Consider the following 12,141-nt stretch of genomic DNA (forward strand, 5'->3'; position numbering starts at 1 on the left):
TGCATTCTCTCAATCGCTGCAGTACTTTGGTCAGTCTACGGAGATGTTCCTCAAAACTCTCAGCAAAGATGATCAGGTCATCTATGTAGATTACGCAAATAGATAGATGTAAGTCCCCTAGACAATCTTGCATCAATCGCTGAAATGTCGCAGGACTATTGCAGAGGCCAAATGGAAGTCTATTGTACTCAAAAAATCCAAGCGGACCTACAGTAAATGCAGTGCGCTCCTTGTGCTCCTCTGAAATCTCGACCTGGTGATATCCCGATTTCATATCCAACTTAGAATAGTAAGAACTTCCAGCCAAACAATCAAGTACTTCATCTATTCTAGGTAAAGCAAAGCTGTCCTTAATCGTGGCTTTATTGAGCTGTCTGAAGTCTACACAAATCCTAAGTTTTCCATTTTTCTTGCGACATAGGACAATATTCTAAGCCCAGGGGCTATGGGATTTTCGAATGACACCACATGCCATCAACTGTTTCAAATGTTCTCTTACCTCCTCAAATAATGATGGGGGAATTCTGCGATAGCGCTGTTTAAAGGGTGTGTTGTCCACTAATTCGATTCTATGTTGAACCGCAGCTGAATGGCCAAGATCTAAGTCTCCATGAGAAAAAACATCAATATGATCTTTGATAACCTTAAGTCCTGCTGATAATTGATCTTCAGATAAATTATCCTTGTGGACTTCTATTTTACTAAGTACACTTTCCATGTCAAATGTGGGATCTAAGTTGATGTCTTCAACAGAAACCGGTTGAAGTTCACAAAGTACCGCTCTAGGTTGTATGACTACAGTACGAGTTGTAACATTGGACACATGAACCTCAACGGGATCTTGCTCCTGATACTTGTAGTACATAAGAGAAGGTGATACATCCAGATCAGCAGGTATTGTTGAGGTACAACTTGCCTGAAAAGTAGCAAGTACTTTTGGATAACAAATCTCCTTGTCTACAGATCCCCGAAGAACAACTTGTGAATTGGCAGGCACAACAATACTTCTACCTTCTGCATTCCTTACAAGTCCTAATCTCCAATTTCTTTTAACCAGTTCCTTCTCTCTGATAACCATATTTCGAAAAGTGAAATACCATGGGCTATGAAGTTTAGCATGTTGAAGAAACCTTGGACCATGCTCAGATTTGCATCTATTCAGGAGAGTGGAAAGGACATTTGTTCCTAATAAGATAGGTACAGAATAGTTATAGCGACTGTCAGGCACGACCAGTAACAAACATTGCAAGATAGTTTCCGACGCAACCCCTGAGACTGATAAGTCAACAGCTATGAATCCTAGATATGGCAAAGTACCACCATCTGCACATTCAATGTCTATCAGTGTTTGAAGAGTATGGAGTGGAAGATGTGAGAGATGCTGCTTGTAAAAGGACTCACTAATGGTAGAAACTGTGGAACCTGTGTCAAGTAGAGCTACGCATGGCTTATTGCAAACTACTACTGATGTCTCATTGGATTCCCCAACTAATCCTTCTGGGAAATGTTTGTTACTTGAGAAAGTGGTGAACTGACCCATGAGTTGCCCATGCCCATGGGTCCCTGTCCGTTTAAAGGCTGATGATGATCCATATTAATCCTACATCCACGCCAAATATGACCGAGCTGTCCACATTTCCAACAAACTGGTAATGAACTCCCTTCAGGTGAAGTCTGACCTTTGTATGGTAGGTAAGGGGTATCATAAGTTGTTTTGCCACGAACATTCAGGTCTTTGTCTACATTGGGGTTATATCTGCCTTTCCTTGAGTTGCCACCACCTATATTACCTCGAACAGGAGGGCTACTATGGGGTTTTGTCATCTGTTTCTTGATATTGGTTAACTCTGCAGACAATTCCTTAACCATATCTTTTAATTCTTGCATCTCAGAGGGTTTTTGATAAGCCATCTTAGCCGGATGAGGTTTCTTAGAACCGTCAGGGGGATTCCTTTGACTCAACTCATGTTCCAACCTCCGTATTGCAACCCGAAACTTGTCAAAGTCTTGAATGGAATCATACTTGTGACCAGAAATATCCTTAAGAGCTGGCTTAAGTCCTTGCCAAAAGACACTTTTGAGGGCTTGATTGATTTCATCTATTGAAGGATTACTATTCTGAGTAGCCTTGGCATAAAGATCCTCTAGCCTACAGCCCCATGTGGTTACATCTTCATCTGGTAATTGCTTAGCACTGTAGAAGCTTGCCATAAGGGATTCACTTTCCTCACATGTCCCATAAACACTCTGTAACTTGTTCAACACGGTCTCTAAACTGGCACGTGATCCTAAGAGTGAAGCCACTTTGCCGGCCTTGCCCTTCAGTGAACGCCGAACAGCCTCAAATATGATATTCTTAGGGTAAGTTTTCTCTGCTAGAAGACAATTGACTTCGTATACCCACAGATCATAGGAAGCTTCTCCTTTACCTGATTCACCAAAGAACAATGACAGACGAGGAATGGGACCTGGCATGGCAGGGAACTGACTAGGACCTTGATGACTCTGAAAGTTAACACCCTTATTCCATGACACAGAATCCGTTGGTATACCATTGGGAACATTCCCTGGAACACCTTCCGGCTCCTTACTTGACAATTTACCGACTGATTGCAAATAAGACACCATCAAATCCTGCAACTCCTCAGCACTATTCACCTTTGATGTTACACCCATTGACTTAAGAGCCTGACCTAAAAGTAGAACATTAGATTCACCTTCATCCCCATCCTCGAAAGGCGGTATATCTTTTGACTCTAACTCCTCTATCAACTTATGATCCTGTTCTATCTTATGAGCCATATCGGCACCACTAGAACCACCAGTTCCACAAGACAAGAAAACCCAACTACAAAGAGGATAAGTCTATCAGCAATGCAACTACAGGGGTGAAAGGTGAAGGAGTAAACTTGGGGTGCAACAAAGAAGACCCAGAGACAGACAGGCAAGCAATCCTGACATGAAACTTCCACAGTCCAAACCAATACCAGAAAGGCAAGGATACCAACTATATACGATAGATGTTATTACTTTGACAAATTGACCTAGCTTACGCAAATTGACCTAGCTTATGTCAGGTGTGTGTGCATGTGGATAGTAGATTTCATCACACAAACTCAATAATTGCCCATCACTGCATGCCTTCACTGCACTGTCAAATATTCATTCACATAAACAGGTACATAAAGTATAAAAAATTGCTAAAATATTTATATCATTGGGCAAATGTACCTATGAAAATAGGTGAACCCCAAAAAAGGTAAAATTATAAACAATGGATGTAAATATCCAATATGTTAAATAAAAGTAATTCACAATTCGTGTATATACTTCACATGATTAAAACTTCAAAAGTTCATGTAGCCATCAAGGCCTGGGACACAGTTTCCTCTGACACTTCAGACTGGTGGATCGTCTTATGCACAAATGTAGTGTTTACAGTTCTATTCAGGTGCACAAAAGTATGAGAAAGTTCTCACCCAAATCTTCTACAGACGATCACATGTTGCGCAGACAGACGACATGTGGTGGCTAGTGGACTGCTTAGCCATGTCACTGGATCCTCACTGGGGGCTCCAAGTTATAATAGCTTTTTTCCGCCGGAGCGAATGACGAATAAGGCGCTGTCTGGGGTTCAGTTGTTTATTCTAGTGGATCCAGTTGGATACTGATAGTTTCAAGTTTCAACTATTTATTGCCATATATATGGTATACAGCCTATCGAGCACATGGCGCCGTCCTCCCCAACCACATGGCAATCGCTACAGTCTGTCTATCTCTGTATCCCAATGTGAAGTGAAGGTTAATTGCTCAGGTGCAACATGTGGAACCCACTGTTTGCCAATCAACCAATCATAAATCAGCATACGTGCTCACATGATAAACAATTGCTAGTGTCATGACCTGACATGACCTGACATGACACAACCCCTTGAACTATGAGCCTTGTCTGACATCCTTGACTTATATAAGAAATCTCAGAATAAAAGCATTTCTCATGAAATGCTACCTGTGCCATCAAGATACTTTATGAACTCTTTTACCACAAATAAACTGAATAATCTAAAAAAATACTACCACCTAAAACCTTTTTATGAACTGTTTTCTTTTATCTATATATATTTTTTTATTTGCATTTTATAACTTATATTAAAATGACCACAACCATAACATAATGACATCCTTAAAACACAAGTGGGAAATTGATTCAAGCGTTTGTTAAATAAGTACATGATATATAGAGAATTATAACTCTACTATTTCATCACTGTTACATACATATCAGTGACCAGTTCATACTAAAGAAAGAATTACTTTACACATGAACTTCAAATGTCGCTCGAAATGTTTAGGTTCCGTTATATGTTGATAAAGCTCTCCGAATATGTGCTTTGGATGGGGGAAGATAGAAATGTTAGTGAAAGGAGTCAGTCTGAGGCACTGACCAAAATACACAGATCATGGACCCCATTATCACAACCAGTCTGAAGAGTATATGCAAACGCCCGACCCCAACCCCTTGAAAAGAAGCCGTACCCGCCCCCTAGTTAAGCAGATGTTAAATTTCTGAGTACACAGCATAAATTCAGCATGTACCAAGCTTGTCAGAAGAGGTAAATAACGGGATCGGGCGGTCACTGCTTCATTGATGTGGGTCGTCGTATTCCAATATCAAAGACTTGTGCTCGTAATGTCAGTGACTTTATTGTCTGGACCAGACTAGACGTATACTGATGGAAAATATTTGAGCGCGTCGTTAAACAAACGAAATAAACACAGCATATACTCCATTGTATTGCAACAGAAACAGTTTCTTATTCTACAATCCCACAACGCAGCTTATGGCAGTGTTTCTCAAGCAGAATATCCGTTCGATAAACCATTTGTCAAGGCAATGTAAATTTTAAAATTATTTTATACATACATTTAATTCACGTAGAATCAAAGAGTATGAAATGAGAGAGATTTCAGAGATTAGTTTCACGCGACGAATGTTTAACAAAAGAATACAATCAACAAATGGCGACCATGAAAATATTTTACGGATTAGTTTTCATTATTTATTCAAGTGTGCATGAAAAAATGCCTGATGAAAAGACACACACCTAAACAGTTGAATTACAGCGACATGAAATACATTGGTGGAAATCAAGGGAAAACACCAACCACTTTCCACTCACTGATAATTTTATCACTGGTTTGAGTAGTCGCGCTTCGTAACTTGCAGAGTAATGTCCCTTTGAATAGACAACGTCACTATGGCGACGTTTTCATTCCTCATCGACGGTCGGCGAATGTGCACGTGCAAACGACATTTTGACATCTTTGTTTCTAATATAGCAGTTTGTACATCACCGGCACTCTTCACAAACTGTGGATAATGTCAGGTAGGTAGCAATTTGTATTTAGTAAAAAATTGTTTTCCGCAATTTTCGTGTATATTTTGGTATCATATGATTTTTGTCTTGTACTTTCTTGTGTTATAGTTGAATTCACTTTCCCTTTAAGATATTTAATACACAGAGATTAAAAATTTGTCAGGTATTCTAAAATTACATTTTTCATTTGTGAAATCGTACTCAAAGGTACCAAAGGGATCATATCTGGTAGAGTTACAAGTATGTATAAAAATTTAATGTATATAAATTTGTCTTATAAACTGTAACACTGTTACCAAGTTGTGAAATGGTTTTAGATGATATTTTTCCTAATGATCTAGAATGATTTGAATGAAATTGTGTCTCCTTTAGAAAGATAAGTAGTAATACCCGTGCCGTATCACCGCTGGTGACACCAGACATTAATGGGCTTTACGTGTTATGCTTATGAGGAGAATAGAAGCCAGACCACCAATGTCTTCAGACATATATGACAACCATTGGAGTAGATCTGGTTGAAAATTTACTCATGTATTACCATGAAGAATTTGTTTATATTATCAAGTGAATGTTGCAATTGAACGTTTATCATTTCTTTAGGTCACAAAAACATTTTCCCACACCACTCATGACTGGCAGGTGCTAAACTTGGTCTTACCCCATATACCTGTCGACATCAGCACGTCATACAGGAGCAGACATAATTCCAGTGTAGAAAATATCTGATGTTAGTATCGTCTACAGGCCTCCTATTTATCATTTCCGTACGTCCAATCGTTTATACCTATAGTATATAAAAATAAGTTGATATTGCAGTTTATTAGTTTATGTATAGTTTAATCATAATTTATTTATTAGTTGTCATTTCTTTGACACGTCACTTGATAATGTTACCACAGGTCTTAAACTTGGTCTTGTCGCCTACCTGTCGACATCAGGCAGTGGGGTACGGAAGCTCCCATCTACCATCACCAGACATGCCGGGCAGCAGGTAACTGTTTCACATGTCTCATGTTCTTTAAAAAAGAAAATTGAGTACATGAAACACGCAGAGTTTTGTTCGGACGAATGAAGTAGAAAAATAGGCAGAGATTAATATAAAATATTTAACTACCTTTAACAAAAAGGTAGTAATGAAAGAAATACGTGGGATTAGATATTTCGCCACCTTATTAACTAAACTGAGGGAACAGGTTTTAACTGATTCAAACAAGCAGCTGCAGGAGGGCTGATATTTAGCTAAAACTAAAATGGTTTGTTATGTATTCAAACCTGCTCTTCGTATGCATATCGGTTGTTTTCTATAACAGATGTTTGAAGCAATGGATACGCTGCCAGCTTTGGGACTGGGCCAGTGCAGCATCTTCGGGGTAAGCTTTCTATCTGTCCAACATTGTTATATGTAACCACTGTATCCGTGAGTTACCTTTGGGGTTGCAAAATATCCATCGAGAACGATTACATACTATGTTAATAACGCAGTATTCCAGTGTTTGATGGTCCAAGTCGGGTTAGACTAGAAATGCATGCTATTGTTGTTTTCAATGTCAGCCTCAAAAACATTACGTCAGCCCTCTAATAATCGAGACTGCGTCAGACAAACTAGATGCATTCGTAACTACTCGGGTCATTCCGGAAAGCCGGGTTACGGAAAGAGGCGAGTAGTTACGAATGAAACTAGATGTTCACAAGCAATCCGTACCATCGAGGCACGATGGCACTGACGATAAACCGATCATCTGTCAATGAAACAGGCTACATGGTCCATAATGTCGCCTAATGCGACATGAAGAGATTGTCATGCTATAAGCATGGAGAGACGGCGTGATATCAAGAACGGGAGGGGTTCTGATATTTCAATCACAACTCTAGCTTCCTGTAGTATTACCCTTACAGACAAGCAGGTAGAATGTTCTTCGGGACAACGTGTTACCCCATACATTTACCGTGGATATACGGTACCGTGTTGCCGTCCCTATGCCTTTGATAGTCTGGGCCAGGTGATCAACGGCATGAGCTTCTACGCAGTTGTGATACGATAACGTGTCAACCAAGTAAGCGAGAAGTTAGGCATCTGTGTTGTTCTGGACTCCGTGTTACATAATATATTGACCATGCATCTGTAGGGTACCAAACTGCCAATATAACATGGACGTAAGTGGGGTTACACGTGGATTCTAACTTCAGGAAGACGCAATGGACACACAGCCCGCCACAGGACACAGTCAGTTCAGTGTATTCTCGGTAGGTAATATATTGTTTTCATAGTAAATTTTCCAGTTACGTAATCTGACAGTAGGAACATGAACACGTATATCATCACTGAAAAGACATTCCACCGGAGCCATATGGATCGTATAACAATGTTTACTTGTTTGTTTACTTCAGGACAATGACATGGACACTCTTCCTGCTCCAGGACCTGCACAGTTTAGCATCTTTGCCAAGGTAGGAATGTATTGGGATGTTTCTGGCTTCAACAAATCAGCTTAAAGACATCCTCTACCAACTGAAGTGTTTTGTTGACATATGACTTGTGACATATGACCTATTTTACTTGACATGCTTCTCAAGGTTGCTATTCCTTTCCAATACATTACATCATTAAACCAAATGCTATCGTGAACTACTTAACATGTCCAATCACCTGTTGGTATTTCAGCTCTTCAGATCCAGAGTTGGAAGAACGTGATAGGTACATTTGGTACCACAAGTCTAAGCCACATCCTGAAGACTGGTCACTGAAGTTCACCTTCAGAACTCCTGAGCAGGATGGATCTGCAGGGATGAACCTGACAAGATCTATGGAGTACACAGTTGTGTCTTGGAGCCACTAGCCTGGCGTGTTGATTGTCTCTATATGTATAGGTGCATGCCTGTAAACCAGCGCGGCGAGTAGATGATCTACTTAGGTGTAAAACTGTATCTCTTTTCTTCATCTCTGTGTGATACGGTTGTATTGTTTCTGGTAACTGCATTGTGATCAGGAATGGTGAACTAAATAACTGAAGCTGAATTTGTTAGATTCAGTTAGGATAAGAGAACGGAATAAATGCTGCATGGCGTGTCTGAACGCGTAGTGAGTCAACAGGAATGATCAGAATGACATTTACAGTGATATCAGCAATATTTTGGCTATGCAACATATGATAACATACCCTATATACATATCTGTGCATTATGACACAGATGGTATACTGGTGTAGCCTAATGGTTACACCGTCTGCTCGATTTTCTACAATGCTACAATGAGAGACTCTCGTTCATGGTGTCTGGTGACATTGCAGGAATATTACTAAAAGTGGTGTAAAACCATACTAAAGTAATAGTATCCCTGATACAGACAGCAATTTCCATGAGTACATTTCTCACAGGGTGTAAATATATATTAATGTATTATTTAACCTATACTTATACATGTGTCTATATATTGACTGTGATCTTGCTAATGTTACATTGGTGATAAAAAAGAAATATATGTCTTTCAATTAAAACTTCCTATTTGACATGTTGAAATATATTTGTACCGGTATACATATATGCATAAACCTTTTTCTTCATAAAACACACCATGGATTTCACAAAAAATAAGCAGATATTTATCATAAATCTGACTTTGAATCTGACATGAATTCTGCAATTGTTGTACATGTTTATCATGACTATTCATTGATTGATTAATATATGAACATTTATCGTTCTTATTGCTATTATCAATATACATCTTAAGATTTTTGCATTGTTTTTCAATAAAGAGTTTTGCATCGTTGATATTTTGTCTGACTGTTGTTTCCATATTGGATATGTTTTAGTGCTCTAACAAGCAATAGCTTCAACTTGGAAGTAACCTGTACAGTCTCTGACAATTAATATAAGCATTAGGCACCTACAGTGTCTGACCAAAACTGAGTCATCATTTGTGAAATTCCCAAAGACTTGCATGTTAACTCATGCAAGAAAGATTTTCATAATGTTAGGTCTGGTGGAAGGGCATTCAATATTTATCTGCTTGCTTGGAAATCATCTCAGCTACATACATATAATTGCCAACATATGAAACTGCAACTATTGAAACGACATATATTAGATATCAAATATCACTCAGGTTTAACATGGCTGTTCATGGGATAGATAAAAAATTAAGCTCTACTCTCTTGGGGTGGGGCGGTTGTTGGTAGTCTGTACTTCCTACCAATCCATCAACTTTCTCTATTTTCTACGTAACCCATACAAATAATCACACACCGTTCTCCCAACAGCCATTACTAAGTAAGTGAAATAAACAATACTGAAGTCAAGCGATAAGAAAAAAATACAACTCACCAACCGTGCGCGCTTAAGTTGTAGCCTTCGTAGTACCTCGCGAGATCTGGATCAACCTCAGCAACACATGCGCTCGACACTGGTAGATGTTTTGGAAGTATGACCTAAATATATAAGATCTATATCTTGTATATTTAGGTCATACTTCCAAATATATATGAGAGTCTAGTCTAGTGAAGAGACTAGATCCGAGTGCGGTCAATTTCCATATCATTATTATCAGTGCTAGCATATCTCCATCCTGGTTGAAGTGGTTCCCAGGCTTCCCATTAATGGGAGGCCTAGGAACCAGGATTGTAGATCTCTGCCGCTGTTTGTCTTTTCACCAGTTTATAACAGACAGATTTGAGCGAATCATTACCTTTCGTCATTTGTGTCAGTGTGTGAATGCACTCTTCCGTCTTCGTAATGTTATGAATGAAACAAACTTAAACTTTACAGAAACGTACGAGGGAGTCACACAAATCCTAGCAACCAGTTATGCTAAGTCACGATTACGTGTGGATCAGAGTTGCTTCCCTTCGATAAAGGACAGTTACTCTAGCAAGCGAAGGAATAGACTGTCGCCAAGAAGAAACGTTGGTGATATGGAAAATTCAGTACAGTCACCGTGAATTTACTCATGAATCATTCTCGAAACCACCCACTGAAGCAATCAGCATCTGCTACAGAGAGATAGTAAATATACACCTGGAAATTAATCAAGCAACACCCCAATTTTTTCTATTGGAGCAACTTTGAAGTGTTCTGACAATCAAAATATGCCGGGTTGATATAGTTTGACACTTTTTTATTCAACAGACGATCTCTGACAAACAACTTAAAGGGAAAAAGTATCAAGACTTTGCTTTATTGCAACGAAATCCAAATTCTTAAAACTGTCTTAAATTCATGAAAAAATGGACACAATTTACTATTCATCCACAGACGTTGTTGTCAGGTGTATTAACACAAATGTCACATGGAAAGAAAGAACAGTCATCTGAGAGTCTGCACACCGACTTTCATCAATATCTAGTGTGTCCTCCCTGCGCACGCACCACCGATTCCAGACGCCTCCTCATTCCTTGGATGAGTCTCCGGATCTGATTCTGGGGGATCCTGTTCCACTCCTCATGCAGGGCAGCCGTCAATTCGTTGAGATTATGGACTGGTGGGTCTCTCTGCCTCACACGACGGCCAATAAAGTCCCACAAATGTTCAATGGGGTTGAGGTCAGGGCTCATGGCAGGCCATGGAATTCTGTCAATTGCATTTTGCCGCAAAAAATCATTTACAGCATGCGCCCTGTGAGGTCTAGCATTGTCGTCCATAAATATGGGTCTCGTTGCCAGAGGATGGTTCTCAAAATGAGGTACCACAGCCCTGTCAAGAACCTCCTGTTGGTAACGAACACCGTTAAGGTTGCCACGGATGGTAATGATATCCAACTTGCAGTTCATGGAAATGCACCCCCATACCATAACGGAACCTCCCCCAAAGGCCACAGTCTCCTGGATGTTCCGTGGAGCCATTGCTGTGTTCCTCTGCCTCCAGACCCGAGTACGACCGTCCACCATGTGCAGCAAGAACCGGCTCTCATCTGAGAAATGGACCTTCCTCCAAGAGGCAATGCTCCAGTGCAAACGGTCATTACACCAGGCCAGTCGGGCTGCCTTATGGGCTGGAGACAGTCTGGGTCGCTTGATTGGCCTCCTTGCCCGGTATCCTGCAGCTTTCAGACGATTCCGAACAGTCCTGTTCGAGATGGGTCTCCCTGGAAGCCACTCCTGTCTCAACCGAGAGCTCGAGTCGAAGGACCTGCGCCGTACAAGTCTCAGTAAAGCTCTGTCCTCCCGGACTGTGGTCTTCCTGGGTCTTCCTGGTCTAGGCAGGTCTTTAACTTCATTAGTGGCCCGGTATTTTTTCAAAAGTTTTGAAATTATGGAATGATGTCGTCCGATTTGAGTCCCGATTTGTCTTAGAGACATACCAGCATTCCTCATGCCGATTATTTGCCAACGAGTGGCCTCTGATAATTTCCTACGTGCCATGACATTGAAATGAATGAAAAACCGAATGCAATCGACAACCTGCGCTTGTAAACACCCCAGGGAAAAAGTGCATTTTTCGAAAGTTGAGGTTAAAGCAATGCACGTGCGCTGTGCAAGCTTCACGCGCGTCATATCAACCCATGAAAAGCTCATGCTGTATGTCAATACATCAAAATTGAATAATCAATCATCAAAATTACTTCGTTAAACTTTGTTAAGTTTTTATGTGTCTTTGAATTTGGTGTTGCTTAATTAATTTCCATATGTATATATACTAGTATTGGGAACTATGAATATGTACAGAGAAAATTTGTCAAACCTTCCTTCATTAACCAACATTTTGGACAATTACTTCTGTGAATGCTTAGGTATAGTGACATGGACATGACTCCAAAATGTCCATTTTA

The 12,141-nt window shown here is 40.0% G+C and overlaps 1 protein-coding gene across 1 annotated transcript; it reads left to right on the plus strand.

Annotated features, from left to right (window-relative positions):
* Nucleotides 1-4,590: 4,590 nt before the first annotated feature.
* On the plus strand, nucleotides 4,591-8,123 carry LOC137283873 (uncharacterized). Its single transcript, XM_067815551.1, has 6 exons — nucleotides 4,591-4,613; nucleotides 6,237-6,369; nucleotides 6,689-6,748; nucleotides 7,566-7,622; nucleotides 7,767-7,826; nucleotides 8,049-8,123. The coding sequence occupies exons 1-6, from the start codon at nucleotides 4,591-4,593 to the stop codon at nucleotides 8,121-8,123; spliced, it is 408 nt and encodes a 135-aa protein (XP_067671652.1).
* The last annotated feature ends 4,018 nt before the right edge of the window (nucleotides 8,124-12,141 follow it).

Source organism: Haliotis asinina, chromosome 5, assembly GCF_037392515.1.
Source record: "Haliotis asinina isolate JCU_RB_2024 chromosome 5, JCU_Hal_asi_v2, whole genome shotgun sequence".
Taxonomy (NCBI): Eukaryota; Metazoa; Mollusca; class Gastropoda; order Lepetellida; family Haliotidae; genus Haliotis; species Haliotis asinina.